Raw genomic sequence first — 17,226 nt, forward strand, 5'->3', positions numbered from 1 at the left:
CAATGATTTTCTTATACTGTGTAATTGATCTCACCTGTGGTAAATTGCAGGGCCCTTTTATAACCATTGCGTAAAATATTGTGTAAATTTGTCCAGAAATATTGAGATTTATAAATCTAGCGCATGACTTCCATGTGGGCCTATGCATGTTTCCCGTTAAATATTGGACCTGTCGTAAAACCGTGCGTGTGCGAACGGGTATTAAAACTCAGTTTCGAAAAAAAAAAAAACAAAACTTTTTTTATGGTGACAATAACTCCCTGTATTTTGGGGGTTATTGGAACTAGGCCATGGCCGTCTCTATAAGAAAGAGCAATGGCAATTTTGATCACATTGTCCGTAGATGTGTGGGCAGAATGTTTTGATATTTTCAAGTGAATTTTTCAAACATGATCTCATTAGCAGATGTGTGTGGAACGCGCAGGAACAGTAGCCTTCACGTTGTTACTCTTAGCTGCCTATATAGCAAGTGCCATGTCCGCGCATTCTGCAAGATGGATTGTATGTTCGAAACTATTTTAAAGTAGGCTAACTGCTACAGTCCACACTTCTATGAATGTTCAATATTTAGTTTTTCAATCGATTATTGGGTTTCTATGTCCTGCCATGAACTCGGAAATTAAATAGGTTTATAATGTCGCACTCCTATTGCGCAGCAATACTACCCATACTGTTAAAAATGCTACATAAGCTACCGGTCTATTTACTGTGTTGGCAGAATGTTTTAATCTTTTGCAGTAATTGTATTTATTTATTTTTTAGTTGTATTGTTTGTACAGCGTTGTGTTTGTGTGCTTGTGCTTGTCTAGCAGTGTTTTGTTACTTGTCATGTTTTGTATTTTTGTGGACCCCAGGTAGAGTAGCCGATGCTTCTGCAAAAACTACTTGGTGTCCAAATAAATAAATACATTTATGCTGTATACCACACACTGTTTGGGGGGTATATTTTGTACACACGCACAGTTTATAAATAAGGCCCCAGGTGCCTACAGGGTAGAAATAGCCATTCAAATGGGTTTGAAAAGAAAGAACAGAACATTCTGTTCTGTAAACTGAAACTGAAAGGGTGCCAATATATTTGACTGCATCTGTAGTAGGATGGTGATTTATAGTAGAGCTCTTAGCTGGGTGAGGGAGTGGGTTCAACAGCTCTCTCCAACCTCTAAAAAAGATCACATGGTCAAAAGCCTGTCGGACAGAAACCAGTTGGAATGTAGGATGAGGGAAAAGGGCCTGTCCCAATACTAACTTCTCTACTGGGTCACATTCATTACGGCACAGCGTAGCAAAAAGCTTTGCAACGAGTTGGTCCCATCCACCACTAAGGTGAGCTCCAGCGTTGACCTTCTATGTTCGACTTCCTCAGATATCCGAGAACTTCTACTGTGATCTGAACTCGGATCAGTTTAAAGGGTTCCTGAAACCCCACACGCCACAGACGGACCACTCCACCCTCTCCCGAGCAGCCATCTTCTCCATCACATACCCCTCCCCAGATATCTACCTGGTCATCAAGGTAAGAAACACCATCTTATCCACCTGCATCTATCTACAGTACTTGCTCATTCAGGTAATACACATACTGTGCATAGATCTCCAGTTGTTGGTCATTAAGGTAAACATTATAGATCTATCTACCTCCTCACATATTTCCCATGGTGCCTCTATCATTTGAGTTCATCTTAAGTTCATTGTTAGAACCTTTGTAGGAGCATCATTAAATCTCTGCGCCGTTTCCCAAAACCACAAACGCTTGTAATCTAAAACCTGCCTCAGCTAAGTGTCGTTAGATGCTTTTTGTTTTGCCCTCCCACGTCACTTTAAACACACAAGATCTCCGCTAAACATAGAATCACATGGTTTATCCATCTCTCTGTGTCCACCGACATCAATACAAAGTTGCCAATGTTTTTGCAATTGGTACGTATAAAAATATGCTTAAAATATGCTTAAAAAAACCGAGATTACTGCATTCAAATATTAACAGTAAGCTATAGGCCTATGTCAATCATATTGAAATACACTTCTTATCCAATCGCTTGAGTTATCTTTTGCTACTTGTAGGCTATTGTCCGTAATTTGCCCCAGTATATTGTCTAGCCTCACATGTGCGCAATGATGTGCCAAATTGGTGATTTCGTGCATTTGCAGCCTTAGGTGGTAATATCTATCTGGGAGCTGATCCGTCGTCAGTATTGTGAAATAACTATCATGTCAGGGAAAGATTTGAATGGGGAAAGCTGATCCGAGAGCAGCGGTCCCTTTCGATCTTATCAGTATTGACACATGCTCCAACGACACACGTGGCGACCGGTCTCACTGCGTGGTGTTGGGAAACGCATGTCACATCTTCAGGCGTTGTAGGAAAGCTGCACTGTTGAAACACTCGTACGCCTAAGTTCCCGTCGCGACCGGGGGAACTGGGCCCTTTGTGTTAAGGTAACATATTTTATGTCACTGACCATAGACACCTGTGTACAGTATTAGCTTGTCCTGGCTGTGTTTCAGATAGAGAAGGTGCTGCAGCAGGGGGAGATCAGTGACTGTGCTGAACCGTACATGGTCATGAAGGAGAGTGACTCAGCGAAGGTAGTGCCATGCGGAGGCACGAGACACACACACACACACACACACACACACACACACACACACACACACACACACACACACACACACACACACACACACACACACACACACACAGCAGCTATAGGTTGTAATTGTGGTTATGTGTGGTTCCCTGGGTCAGAATAAGGAGAAGTTGGAGAAGCTGCGCAGCCAGTCAGAGACGTTCTGTCAGAGACTGGGTCGTTACCGTATGCCCTTCGCCTGGGCCACGGTCAACATCATGAACGTCATCAGCACCGCCACGCTGGACCGGGACACCACCGACTCTGACAGCCTCAATGGTCAGTGTGTGTGTGTGTGTGTCTTGAGATTGTTTAATTGTTTTGCGTGCGAGTGTGATAAGCTAGTTTACTCTTGATCTGATGAGCCCAAGGCTTGTTGGATCATACCTTATGTTTACCTTTACTTTCCTTTTCTGTACCTAACTTGAGGGACTTGTCATGGTTCAATTCCCCTGTCCAGGTAAATCCAGCAGTCTGGATAAGAGAGGCCAGCTGCCCAGGAGGAACTCTGAGAGGTTCGCTACCATGGAAGACCAGTGTAACATGTCTGCCTTCAAACCTGCTACCATCACCATCAGCACCTTCTGCAAGCAGGTCTGGACACATGCGCTATAGAAAACAATACAAGCACACACACACACACACACACACACACACACACACACACACACACACACACACACACACACACACACACACACACACACACACACACACACACACACACACACACACACACACACACACACACACACACACACACACACACACACACACACACACACACACACACACACACACACACTACAATATAAGCATCGCTACAGCGATATTAGCACCGATATGCTCAACGTTGTGGGTGTCACCTTGAGACAAGAAATGATTTCATTTCACACATAATCCACAGAGCAGACAAACATGTGATAAAGCCTGGCCATATCTAACCAGATATCATATACACTTACCGTAAATTCTCCATAATATTTGCAACCGTAAATGGTAATCTTTCTCTAGGAGCTGCTCCGTCATCAGTGTTGAGAAATAATTCTAATGTTGAGGAAGGAAGGACATAATCCACATAGCAGACATGCATGGAATAGCATCGCACAGCAAGGGTGCATTTTTCCATCCTATCATCACCTGTGGATAAGCCCAAGAATCGGTGTCGCACAAACTCTTAGTTGCACTCCTCAATATGTGCCCCAAGTATTTGTCACTTTCTTACAGTATGTTTAGTTGTTGGAAAAGATGAGGTCTGCTGTGCAACACTGCATCTTCACACTGTTTAACTCTTGAGACAGTATATCATCCCCACCACACCTCTTCAGCTATGCGGAAAGCCCTTGTTTTTAGCACATAGTGAACGATTTTTTGGGCACTGTTTTTTTGTACAGATGAACACAAACCTATGTGTATTTGACTGAACTAGGATCCTGCTGTGTTTCAGGAAGGGGACCGTCTGAGTGATGAGGACTTGTTCAAGTTCCTGGCAGACATCAAGAAATTCTCATCCCTGCAGAGAAGAATTAAAACCATATCAGGTAATCCTCCATTCAACCACACAGAAAGACCTGGCTATCTCTGTATGCTGTTTCACTCCGTTCCACCCAACAACGTGACTATAATGTACGAGTTCTAAGAGCTAGGTGTGTGTGTGTGTGTGTGTGTGTGTGTGTGTGTGTGTGTGTGTGTGTGTGTGTGTGTGTAAATGTTATGCCTGGGTTTATGTGTCTAAGTGGGACTGCAACTTTCCTTTACGTGTGACCTACTTTGCAATATCTCTGAAGAATTTGTGTAGTTTGAGACTGTGTTTGACTCATTTCTGACATGGTCCATGTTAGGTATGATTAAACTGGATGTGACCCCGGTCCATGACAACCCAATGGCATGTCTCTCTGCTGAGCTGATCCCAGTCAAACCAGTGGCTGAGAAGAACCTGAGACCTATCAAAGAGGTGTTGGAGTTCCCTTCCAGTGAGGTCTATGTTCCCCACAGCACTTACAGGTGAACACACACACACACACACACACACACACACACACACACACACACACACACACACACACACACACACACACACACACACACACACACACACACACACACACACACACACACACACACACACACACACACACACACACACACACCAGTCCATGCATACAAAACACACACAAGCAAACACACACACACCAGTCATTGCATACAAAACACACACAGGCAAGTCATACAGGCAAACACACACACAGAGTTCATGACAGCATTTACAGGTTAGTTCACTCACTGCATCCCTCTCTGCTCTGTAGGACGAAATGATTTCTGTTGTGAGATGTCTTGAAACACCTTTTCCAATATTGCATATTCTGCATGTTCTCCTCAAAGCTCATTTCATCACTTCATTGTCAGTGGATATAGCCTTTAGCGAGTTACACAGAATGTATTTACCAAAGAACAAACACTATACAGTATATCACAAAAGTGAGTACACCCCTCACATTTTTGTAAATATGAGTATATATTTTCATGTGACAACACTGAAGAAATTACACTTTGCTACAATGTAAAGTAGTGAGTGTACAGCTTGTATAACAGTGTAAATTTGCTGTCCCCTCAAAATAACTCAACACACAGCCATTAATGTCTAAACCGCTGGCAATAGAAGTGAGTACACCACTTAGTGAAAATGTCCAAATTGGGCCCAAAGTGTCAATATTTTGTGTGGCCACCATCATTTTCCAGCACTGCCTTAACCCTCTTGGGCATGGAGTTTACCAGAGCTTCACAGGTTGCCACTGGAGTCCTCTTCCACTCCTCCATGACCACATCACAGAGCTGGTGGATGTTAGAGACCTTGCACTCCTCCACCTTCCATTTGAGGATGCCCCACAGATGCTCAAGGGTTTAGGTCTGGAGACATGCTTGGCCAGTCCATCACCTTTACCCTCGGCTTCTTTAGCAAGGCAGTGGTTGTCTTGGAGGTGTGTTTGGGGTCATTATCATGTTGGAATACTGCCCTGCGGCCCAGTCTCCGAAGGGAGGGGGATCATGCTCTGCTTCAGTATGTCACAGTACACGTTGGCATTCATGGTTGAATGAACTGTAGCTCCCCAGTGCCGGCAGCACTCATGCAGCCCCAGACCATGACACTCCCACCACCATGCTTGACTGTAGGCAAGACACACTTGTCTTTGTACTCCTCACCTGGTTGCCACCACACACGCTTGACACCATCTGAACCAAATAAGTTTATCTTGGTCTCATCAGAACATGGTTCCAGTAATCCATGTCCTTAGTCTGCTTGTCTTCAGCAAACTGTTTGCGGGCTTTCTTGTGCATCATCTTTAGAAGAGGCTTCTTTCTGGGACGACAGCCATGCAGGCCAATTTGAAGTCAGTGTACGGCGTATGTTCTGAGCACTGACAGGCTGACCCCCCACCCCTTCAACCTCTGCTGCAATGCTGGCAGCACTCATACGTCTATTTCCCAAAGACAACCTCTGGATATGACGCTGAGCACGTGCACTCAACTTCTTTGGTCGACCATGGCGAGGCCTGTTCTGAGTGGAACCTGTCCAGTTAAACCGCTGTATGTTCTTGGCCACCGTGCTGCAGCTCAGTTTCAGGGACTTGGCAATCTTCTTATTGCCCAGGCCATCTTTATTTAGAGCAACAATTATTTTTTTCAGATCCTCAGAGAGTTCTTTGCCATGAGGTGCCATGTTGAACTTCCAGTGACCAGTCAGTATGAGGGAGTGTGAGAGCGATGACACCAAATTTAACACACCTGCTCCCCATTCACACCTGAGACCTTGTAACACTAACGAGTCACATGACACCAGGGAGGGAAAATGGCTAATTGGGCCCAATTTGGACATTTTCACTTAGGGGTGTACTCACTTTTGTTTCCAGCGGTTTAGACATTAATGGCTGTGTGAGTTTACTGGGTTTGGCGGATGCCAGGAGAATGCATCCTGCCCAAATGCATAGTGCCAACTGTAAAGTGTGGAGGAGGAATAATGGTCTGGGGCTGTTTTTCATGGTTCGCGCTAGGCCCCTTAGTTCCAGTAAACAGACATCTTAACGCAACAGCATACTATGACATTCTAGACAATTCTGTGCTTCCAACTTTGTGGCAACAGTTTGGCGAAGGCCCTTTCCTGTTTTAGCACGACAATGCCCCCGTGCACTAGCCTGCACAACAGAGCCCTGACCTCAACCCCATCGAACACCTTTGGGATGAATTGGAACGCTGACTGCGGGCCAGGCCTAATTGCCCAACATCAGTGCCCGACCTCACTAATGCTCTTATGGCTGAATGGAAACAAGTCCCCGCAGCAATGTTCCAACATCTAGTGGGAAGCCTTCCCAGAAGAGTGGAGGCTGTTGTAGTAGCAAATGGGGACCAACTCCATATCAATACCCATGATTTTGGAATGAGATGTTTGATGAGGTGTCCACATACTTTTGTCATGTAGTATAGCTTCAAGCACTGTTGGTCCATTACTTACTCCAACTGTTCTGCCTTACTATTATTCAACCATGCTGGTCATTTATGAACATTTGAACATCTTGGCCACGTTCTGTTATAATCTCCACCTGGCACAGCCAGAAGAGGACTGGCCACCCCACATATGCTCTCTCTAATTCTCTCTTTCTTTCTCTCTCTCGGAGGACCTGAGCCCTAGGACCGTGCCCCAGGACTACCTGACATGATGGCTCCTTGCTGTCCCCAGTCCATCTGACTGTGCTGCTGCTCCAGTTTCAACTGTTCTGCCTTATTATTATTTGACCATGCTGGTCATTTATGAACATTTGAACATCTTGGTCATGTTCTGTTATAATCTCTACCCGGCACAGCCAGAAGAGGACTGGCCACCCCACATAGCCCAGTTCCTCTCTAGGTTTCTTCCTAGGTTTTGGCCTTTCTAGGGAGTTTTTCCTAGCCACCGTGCTTTTACACCTGCATTGTTTGCTGTTTGGGGTTTTAGGCTGGGTTTCTGTACAGCACTTTGAGATATCAGCTGATGTACGAAGGGCTATATAAATAAATTTGATTTGATTTGATTTGACTTACTACCCCTAACAGTGTATTTATTCACTGTCTCCATTCTTACCGCCATGTATACATTTCCCTTCATGTGAGCTTTACACATGTTAGACAGCCAGTCTCTAGGTGTGATTGTACTGACCACAGCGCAATGAGCATGTAGCTTCAGGCCTCATAGTTTTCCATCAACGTTGTAAACACTTCTACCAAGAGTCTGACCTGAGACAACCCCCAGTGCTGTCAACACTTCACTCCTTCCTCCTCTTTGTGCTAAAAATGGCACCCTATTCCCCATAGGGCAGTGGCCAAAAGTAGGGCATTTTATAGGGAATAGGGTGCCATTTGGAACACACCCAAAGAGTGTGTCTCCTGTCTCAGGACAGTTTTTTTTTTTGATGCTGTGTAATTGTGCAATATCATGCATTTTGTACTTAGCTCCACAGAGTGCCATCTAGTGGTCTAGTATTGATGTGCAGGCTCAGGCTGTCTGTACTCTGAGGTGGGAGCTCTGCACATGCCCAATGGGTTTTTCCTGACCATCTGTCCCTGACCGAATGCACTAGCATTTAACAGGGGTCTGTCCTAGCCGAGAACTTTGGGAAGTCCCTACCCTTAAACCATAATCCTAACTTTAACTCCTACCCTAAACGTAAACATAACCTAATCCTAATTTTAACCCGAACCATTTAAAATGTCAACTTCAATAAAGTAGGGACGTCCCAAGGATCCCGGCTAGCACAGACCTTTTCACAGGCTACAAGTACAGCCTGGGCTGTGTCCCTTTTAATATATCCTTTCTCCTGAAGTGTGCATTTACTCACTACTTCCCACAAATCTAAAATAATTGGAATAGTGGAGGCATGGGCTCGTGGGAGTTTCCGTATTTCTTATGCCAGTTATTTCCTTTCGAATCAGTGAAGGGAAGTGAACAGGTGGGAGGAAGGAGAGATAATTGGCATATCCCAAGCGTTTTTCCTGGAACTATTATTCTCTCTTAAATGACCAGACCATCCCTTCCTCCGTGAGGATGTACTGTGAAAAATCTCTATCTCTCTCTCACTCTCTCCAGGAACCTGTTCTATGTGTACCCCCAGCGGCTCAACTTTGTCAACAGGCTGACTTCAGCAAGGAACATCACCATTAAAATCCAGTTTATGAGTGGAGAAGACCCAAGCTGCGTGCTGCCTGTGAGTTTGACACACACACACACACACACACACACACACACACACACACACACACACACACACACACACACACACACACACACACACACACACACACACACACACACACACACACACACAATGTGTGTCGCTGTGACATTATTTTGGGGTGTTTTTATCGATTTTACTCTGCTTTCTTTTTCCTCCTAGGTCATTTTTGGAAAATCAAATGGTCCTGAGTTTGTGCAAGAAGTATACACCCCAGTCACGTACCATAACAAGCAAGTGGATAGATACTAATAATACAACTACTGCATGAAATGCATATTACATTTTCTAATATAATAAGCTTCATTTTTTTCTGTGTGACTGGGACTCAGGTCTCCAGACTTCTATGAGGAGGTGAAGATAGCGCTGCCTGCCAGGCTGACTGAGAGACACCACCTTTTGTTTACCTTCTACCACATCAGCTGTCAACAGAAACAGAACCAGACAGCCACCAGTGAGACATTCATAGGATTCTCTGTAAGTCTGATCCCTCGCACCTGGTCTCACCTGGGCCTATAGTCATGAAGTGCCTCAGAGTAGGAGTGCTGATCTAGGATCAGCTCCCCCCTGTCCATGTAATCGTATTCATTGTGATCGAAAAGGCAAGACTGATCCTAGAGCAGCACTCCTACTCTGAGACGTAATGGCTGCGTTTACACAAGCAGCTCAATTCTGATCTTTTTGCCCAATTATGGGCAAAAGATCAGATCTGATTGGTCAAAAGACCAGTTATTGGCAAAAGATCAGAATTAGGCTGCCTGTGTAAACACGGCCTTTATAAATACGGTCCCTGGTCTCATCTGATCTGAATCACAGTGGTTTCACGTGGTCTTACATGAACATGCAGCTACTCTACTGAACGTGGCGATGCACAAAACCTTTCATTCATGTGTATGTATGATCAATATGTTTGGTTAGTGATACTCCTCAATGATATGTAGATAGTCTATCTCCTGTACGTGGGTGTCCATAGTCAATGTGTGCTGCTAGCTGATGTACTGTCTATCCTTCTGTGTACTGTAGTGGCTGCCTATACTGAGTTGTGACAGATTACAGACGGGTCAGTATTGCCTTCCCATCGCCCTGGACAGACTGCCTGTCAACTACTCACTGCACTCTCCTGAGGTAACCATTCATTTGTCCATTTCAGTTCTCCAGACAACAGTTAAAAAATTAAAAAATATCTGTAGAATGTGAAGAGGAGTGGCTCCCCCTTGTGGATAGAATATACTTATTTGGCGTTTATTGATTGATTGACTAATTTATTGATTGGGTTTAGATTTTTTGTTGAAGCGCAAGGCTTGTGAGTCGGCTCAGAATGAGTTAATATGTCTCACTCTCTCTCTCCCTTTCTCTCTTTGCAGAAAATTCCCCCTCAGGTCCCTCCAGTCAGGTGGATGGAGAGCCACAAAGGAGTGTTCAACCTGGAGATACAGGCTGTGTCCTCTGTACACACACAGGTGAGTCTACACACACACGCACACGCACACGCACGCACACACACACACACACACACACACGCACTATTTTTTTATATATTTTTTTAACCCGTTCCCCACCCCAGGATAACCACTTGGAGCGTTTCTTCACGTTGTGCCATGCCCTGAAGGGCGGAGCGACGTTCCCACTCCGGGTTCGGGAAGAGAAGATTCCGGAGAACAAGCTGGAGCACGAGCTGAAGCTGAGCATCATCTCCCTGCCCTCCTCCAGACTAGAACCTCTGGTCCTCTACCTCCACCTGGTCTTAGATCAACTCTTCACCCTCATCATGCAGCCCATGGTCATCGCTGGACAGATAGGTACCTATGTATAGGGGGACGTCACCTGGGTTTTCAGACAGACAGGCACCCAGGGGGACGTCACTGTCCTGGGCTTTCCGGCAGACGGGTACCTAGCGGATGTCACCTGGGTTTTCAGACAGACAGGCACCCAGGGGGATGTCACTGTCCTGGGCTTTCCTGCAGAGGGGTACCTAGGGGATGTCACCTGGGTTTTCAGACAGACAGGCACCCAGGGGGACGTCACTGTCCTGAGCTTTCAGACAGATGGGTACCTAGGACAGACAGGCACCCAGGGGGACGTCACTGTCCTGGGCTTTCCTGCAGAGGGGTACCTGTCACCTGGGTTTTCAGGATGTCACCTGGGTTTTCAGACAGACAGGCACCCAGGGGGTCACGTCACTGTCCTGGGCTTTCCTGCAGAGGGGTACCTATATCACCTGGGTTTTCAGATGTCACCTGGGCTTTCCTGCAGAGGGTACCTGGGGATGTCACCTGGGTTTTCAGACAGACAGGCACCCAGGGGGATGTCAGACAGACAGGCACCTGGGTTTTCAGGGGCACCCAGGATGTCACTGTCCTGAGCTTTCAGACAGATGGGTACCTAGGGGATGTCACCTGGGTTTTCAGACAGACAGGCACCCAGGGGGACGTCACTGTCCTGGGCTTTCAGACAGACTGGTACCTAGGGGATGTCACCTGGGATTTCAGACAGGCACCCAGGGGGACGTCACTGTCCTGTGCTTTCAGACAGACTGGTACCTAGGGGATGTCACCTGGGATTTCAGACAGACAGGCACCCAGGGGGACGTCACTGTCCTGGGCTTTCAGACAGACTGGTACCTAGGGGATGTCACCTGGGTTTTCAGACAGACAGGCACCCAGGGGGACGTCACTGTCCTGGGCTTTCAGACAGACTGGTACCTAGGGGATGTCACCTGGGTTTTCAGACAGACAGGCACCCAGGGGGACGTCACTGTCCTGGGCTTTCAGACAGACTGGTACCTAGGGGATGTCACCTGGGTTTTCAGACAGACGGATACCTAAGAGGACGTCAGCATCCTGGGCTTTCAGACAGACGGCTAGAGCAGGACAGACACTCCACTGGAAGGACAGACAGGAGGTGGGAGAGTTTACCTGATGTGTTTGACCTGTGTTGTGTTAACCGTGTGTGTGCATGTATTTATTTCCTAGCCAACCTAGCCCAGATAGCTTTTGAGTCGGTGGTGTCCATCGTCAACAGTCTCCACAACAGCCAGGAGCTGGCCAGGGACCAGCAGGGTAGGAACGGTCTCCTAGCAACATACCTGTACTGGGTGTTCCGCCTGGCCGACTCTCCCCGGGATCTCCTCAACACAGGTAGGTACCACCAGACACGTTGTCATGGTGATGGGCGTAAGAGACTGGACGTCACTTTACATGAAATTTGCCTCGTGAGCACTACTAGATTATGCTTCGCTGAACACAGTACCTGCAGATAAGATACATGAACTAATTTAAATGAAGGGTAACTATGTAATTACACCAATACATTGCTATAGTATTTTACCTAGTTCTTTTCAGATGATCTCATTTTGCTCTGTTGTAGCTTTGGCAACTGTGTGTGTTTTCTATCCCAGTTTGCTCCTCTCCCTGTAGGCTTTACAGACGCTCCCCACCCCTTAGCTGCAACCCTTCTAATTTAGTGTACCCTGCGCGCACAACCCATGTGGAATTTCCGGTCTCCGGCAGCGTTTGGAACTGCCGATCTGAAGTCAAGAATGCAGAGTTCATCTCAGCCTATGCTGCCCTTCAGTCCCTAGAATTTTTGGCCCGGTCGGAGAAATGGATCACCCCAGAGAACACTGCACAGGGCCACTCATTTCTCCGGTGGAGATTTTGTCTTTTCTCCGTCACTCACCTGTCCATCTCCTCATTTGAATTCCATGCTGTCGCTGTCACTTGTCCACTCAAGCTTTACGTTGTTGTCTATCGCCCACCAGGTGCCCTTAGAGAGTTCCTCAATGAGTTTGACACCTTGATAACCTATTTTCCTGACGATGGCTCACTGCTCTTTGTACTGGGTGACTTCAACCTCCCGATGTCTGACTTCGATTAATTTATTTCCAACTCTTTCCTTCCCATCCTTGCCTCTTTCGACCTCACCCTTTTGCAGTCCCCTGTCACTCACAAGGCAGGCAATACTCTTGACCTCCTCTTCACTAGAGGCTGTTTGCCTACTAATCTCAAGGCAACTCTCCCTCCAGGTCTCTGATCACTACTTTGTTTCTTTTTATAAACCCTAGCCACTCAGCTCCTACCCAGATGATTATGCACGTCACAATTTTCTCTCTCTCTCCCTCTCGCTTTCTCCCTCTCTCTGTCTCTCTCTGTCTCTCTCTGTCTCTCTCTGTCTCTCTCTGTCTCTCTGTCTCTCTCTTTTCCTCTTCTATCATATCTCCGTTCTGCTAAATCCTCCTGCCTCTTCGACCCTACTAACCTCCCTTTACGCATGCTATGACTTTCTCCTTTCCCCTTTCTTCCCGGCCGGCTCGGCCCTCCCCTCCTGCTCTGTGGCTGAGTGACACATTACGAGGCAATGGAGGAGAACTTCACTTCTGGAGGACCTATTATCCTTTCACTCCCTCCTCTCTACCTTCTCTTCCTCTGTATCTGCTGCTAAAAGCACTTTCTATTGTGCTAGATTTCAAGCGTCTGCCTCTAACCCTAGGAAACGTTTTCCACCTTCTCCTCCCTCCTTAATCCTCCACCCCCACCTCCTCCCTCTCTGCAGATTACTTTGTCAGCCACTTTAAAAAGAAGATTGTCGACATCCGCTCTTCATTCACTCAGCTTATTGAATCCACTGGTCCCACTCCCACTACCCTACGCCTTGACCTCTTTCTCCCCTCTCTCTCCAGATGAAATCCAGCGACAAGTGAGGTTCAGCCACCTGACAACCTGCCCGCTCGACCCCATCCCCTTCTCTCTACCATCTATGGAGACCTTCTCACTTCCCTCATCCCAGACCACTGACTTAAAAATGTCCAGAATCGCTCCCCTCCTCAGGAAACCAACACCGAACCCTCTGATGTCAAAAACTACAGGCCCTTCTTTCTTTTCTTTCATAAACACTTATGCGTGCTGTCTCTGACCGACTCTCACACTATCTCTCTCAGAACCATCTTCTTCACCCTAACCAGTCAGGCATCAAAACGTGTCACTCAACCGAGACTGCTCTTCTTTGTGTCCTGGAGGCTCTATGCACTGCCAAAACTTCATCACAGTTGACAACTCCATGGTGTCCCCCTCCCAGAATGCAAAGAACCTTGGCGTGACCCTGTCGTTCTCTACAAACATCAAAGCAGTGACTTGCTACGCAGGTTCATGCGCTACAACATCTGTAGAGTACGACCCTGCCTCACACAGGAAGCGGCGCCGGTCCTAATCCAGGCATTTATCATCTCCCGCCTGGACTACTGCAACTCGCTGTTGGTTGGGCTCCTCGCCGGTGCCATCAAACCACTGCATCTAATCCAGAACACTGCACCCCGCCTGGTGTTCAACCTTCCCAAATTCTCCCATGTCACCCCGGTCCTCCGCACACTCCACTGGCTTCCAGTCAAAGCTCGGATCCACTACAAGACCATGGTACTTACTTCCTATCTTCAGGCTCATTCTCAAACCCTACACCCCAACTCCGTTCTGCCACCTCTGGTCTCTTGGCCCTCCCACACCTACGGGAGGGCAGCGCCAGCTCAGCTGAGTCCAAACTCTTCTCTGTCCTGGCACCCCAATGGTGGAACCAGCTTACCCCTGAAGCTAGGACAGCAGAGTCCCTGCCCATCGTCTGAAAACATCTGAAATCCTTCCTCTTCAAAGAGGATCTTAAATAATCCCACAGCATCCCCTCCTCGTACTTGATTCTTACTTCCTCTTACCTGCAGTGAAACCGCTCAACATTTACATTCCATTCAGTCATCTAGCAGACACTCGCTTCCAGAGCGACCCACAGGAGCAACCAGGGTCAAGCTCCCCACCCAGGGGCACATTGACAGATCTCCCACAAAGTCAAATAATTGGGGACCTGAATAACCTCTTGGCCACAGGCCCAAACTCCCAACCGCCAGGCCACCAACCATCCAAGTTCCCCCACAGTTCCCCCAAGAGCTGCACCTCAAGCATTCGAGACCCTCCCACCGCCCCCCTCTACCCCGATAAACCTCCCACTCCACTCCCAACCTCCAAACTTCCCAAGCCCTGTATAGATGTGTAGGTTTAGTGTGTAGGTTTAGTGTGTAGGTTTAGTGTGTAGGTTTAGTGTGTAGGTTTAGTGTGTAGGTTTAGTGTGCAGGTTTAGTGTGCAGGTTTAGTGTGCAGGTTTAGTGTGCAGGTTTAGTGTGCAGGTTTAGTGTGCAGGTTTGTGCAGGTTCAGTGTGCAGGTTCAGTGTGCAGGTTCAGCGTGTAAAGCGAGGTGTGACCAAGTAGATCATGCCAGTGACATGGCTCTCCCCATGTGTGTCCAGGTCCAGATGGGGTGTTACCTCCCACTGAGGGCCGCTACAGTACTATGGGGCGGCCCTCGGCCTCCACAGTAGGAGCCATGTTACTGCAGTCTCGGCTCCGCAGCAGCAGCAACCCTGATATCCCTGCTCCACACAGTGCAGACGACACAGAGGTCAAAAACATCCTGTCAGCTAAGGTACTGATACACATGCAAAGCCGTGGTTGAATGGGTAACACACACGGCTAATCCATGTCTGTGTCCCAAATGGCTACTTGTGGGCCCTGGTCAAAAGTAGTGCACTATATAGGAAATAGGGTGCCATTTGGGACGCAGGCATGTCTGTTTGTCTCTGTGTTTCTAAAGCACCAATAACCCAGATGGTCCAGTGTGGTTCAGGTTCTTCATGACCACCCCGTTGTTGCGGTCTTCTCCGACAGGGCTACAACAACCCAGGCTGTCGCATGTCCACCTATGTGGATTCGAGCAGCCACCCTCAGAGGTCTACAGGCGGGACCCGGCCCTCCAACAGAAAGGTAACGCATACCAGAAAGAGCCACCGTAATAAATTGTTATTCACAACTGTGATACCAACAGTCACCAGTGGATGGCAGTATTATACTGAGAAGGCCGGAGCATATACTAACATGTAAACTACTGTGTCTTTCATACTGGCTAAACACTGACAATAACATACCCATTTGCATTCTGAGTAGAATGCTATTTATACATCTCGTTGGGATGTTACGTAGTAGCCAGTAATATCCTACATATAGTGTGGTTCTATGGTTCTGGAGCAAGCTACACTGCATGTGATATAGAAGCTGAACATGACGTTGACCTGAGGTTCTACACAGTCTCAGAGTTAACAGACATCAGATTGTGTGTGTGTGTGTCTGTGTGTGTGTGTGTTTCAAAATGAAATCACTTTGAGACACTGTTCTTGTGTTGTCAGCCATGTGCAAATAAGACCAGACCCTTCCCTTGAAACGGTGATTTCTGATTTCCCTGGCTGGGGTCACAGTGGATTGGCTAGCTCTGGTTTGTGTTGAACTGAGGATTGTAGCCATCAGCTATAATGTGACTGTCTCGGTCTCTATCTCACTATCTAGCTAGCTAACATATAGGTTGTATTTAGCTTATAAGAAGTACCACTGAGATAGTCAGGATGGATGTGGTTCTTATAAAGAGTACGCTGTGTTCTACATATAGGTTAGCAGACACTACTGTATTAGTGGTGGTAGTGACCCAAGGCTCTCTGTTTCTCTGACAGCAGTTCCATGAAGAGTTGGCTCTACAGATGGTGGTCAGCACGGGAGTCTGCAGAGAGAATGTATACAAATACGCCTGGTTCTTCTTTGAACTGCTGGTAAGTGTGTACAATATATTTTACAATATAGTCTTCGTGTGTTTTGCTTAATGGAGTTGTTCATGGACTACAACACGTGTGTGTGTGTGTGTGTGTGTGTGTGTGTGTGTGTGTGTGTGTGTGTGTGTGTGTGTGTGTGTGTGTGTGTGTGTGTGTGTGTGTGTGTGTGTGTGTGTGTGTGTGTGTGTGTGTGTGTGTGTGGTCTCTCTCTCTCTCTCTCCAGGTGAAGAGCATGGCCCAGCATGTGTCTCAGCTGGAGAAGCCGGACGTGCCTCGCAGGAGCCGCTTCTCAGACCGCTTCAAAGACGACATCGCCACCATCGTCTCTGTGGTTACCGCCGAGATAGGGACCATCCTGGTCGAACAGCAGAAGGTTCAGAACAGTGTATAATTCATATACGCTAGCACTTTTTGTAGACTCAATTCATCATATCATCACTTGACTTCCGATACTAATTTGAATTCAAATAAAATGTTTGATCTCGTGTCTCTCTAATGAGACCGTTGGCTGGTATTAACGGAAAATCAACTGTTTGTTTGTGCTGTTGTTGTTGTTGTTGTTGTTAGGAGATGGAGCAGGCAGAGAAGGTCAACATCAGCCTTGCCTTCTTCCTGTATGACCTGCTGTCTCTCATGGACCGAGGCTTCGTCTTCATCCTGGTCAAAAACTACTGCAACCAGGTCACTACCACAATACACTTCCAAA

At 47.0% G+C, this 17,226-nt stretch overlaps 1 protein-coding gene across 2 annotated transcripts in view; it reads left to right on the plus strand.

Annotated features, from left to right (window-relative positions):
• The window catches only part of dock8 (dedicator of cytokinesis 8), a 100,361-nt gene that overhangs the window by 51,382 nt on the left and 31,753 nt on the right, over positions 1–17,226 (plus strand). The window contains exons 9-26 of one of the 2 annotated variants that reach the window (XM_046346870.1): positions 1,367–1,516; positions 2,509–2,589; positions 2,750–2,909; positions 3,091–3,224; positions 4,078–4,171; positions 4,472–4,634; positions 8,746–8,863; positions 9,053–9,123; positions 9,223–9,367; positions 9,914–10,015; positions 10,255–10,350; positions 10,455–10,689; positions 11,863–12,027; positions 15,174–15,349; positions 15,592–15,687; positions 16,425–16,520; positions 16,744–16,893; positions 17,088–17,201. In XM_046346870.1, coding sequence (XP_046202826.1) covers positions 1,367–1,516; positions 2,509–2,589; positions 2,750–2,909; positions 3,091–3,224; positions 4,078–4,171; positions 4,472–4,634; positions 8,746–8,863; positions 9,053–9,123; positions 9,223–9,367; positions 9,914–10,015; positions 10,255–10,350; positions 10,455–10,689; positions 11,863–12,027; positions 15,174–15,349; positions 15,592–15,687; positions 16,425–16,520; positions 16,744–16,893; positions 17,088–17,201 — 2,346 coding nt within the window. The remainder of the gene's footprint in view (positions 1–1,366; positions 1,517–2,508; positions 2,590–2,749; positions 2,910–3,090; positions 3,225–4,077; positions 4,172–4,471; positions 4,635–8,745; positions 8,864–9,052; positions 9,124–9,222; positions 9,368–9,913; positions 10,016–10,254; positions 10,351–10,454; positions 10,690–11,862; positions 12,028–15,173; positions 15,350–15,591; positions 15,688–16,424; positions 16,521–16,743; positions 16,894–17,087; positions 17,202–17,226) is intronic. The other variant, XM_046346871.1, reaches the window with a different exon arrangement.

Source organism: Oncorhynchus gorbuscha, linkage group LG04, assembly GCF_021184085.1.
Source record: "Oncorhynchus gorbuscha isolate QuinsamMale2020 ecotype Even-year linkage group LG04, OgorEven_v1.0, whole genome shotgun sequence".
Lineage (NCBI taxonomy): Eukaryota > Metazoa > Chordata > Actinopteri > Salmoniformes > Salmonidae > Oncorhynchus > Oncorhynchus gorbuscha.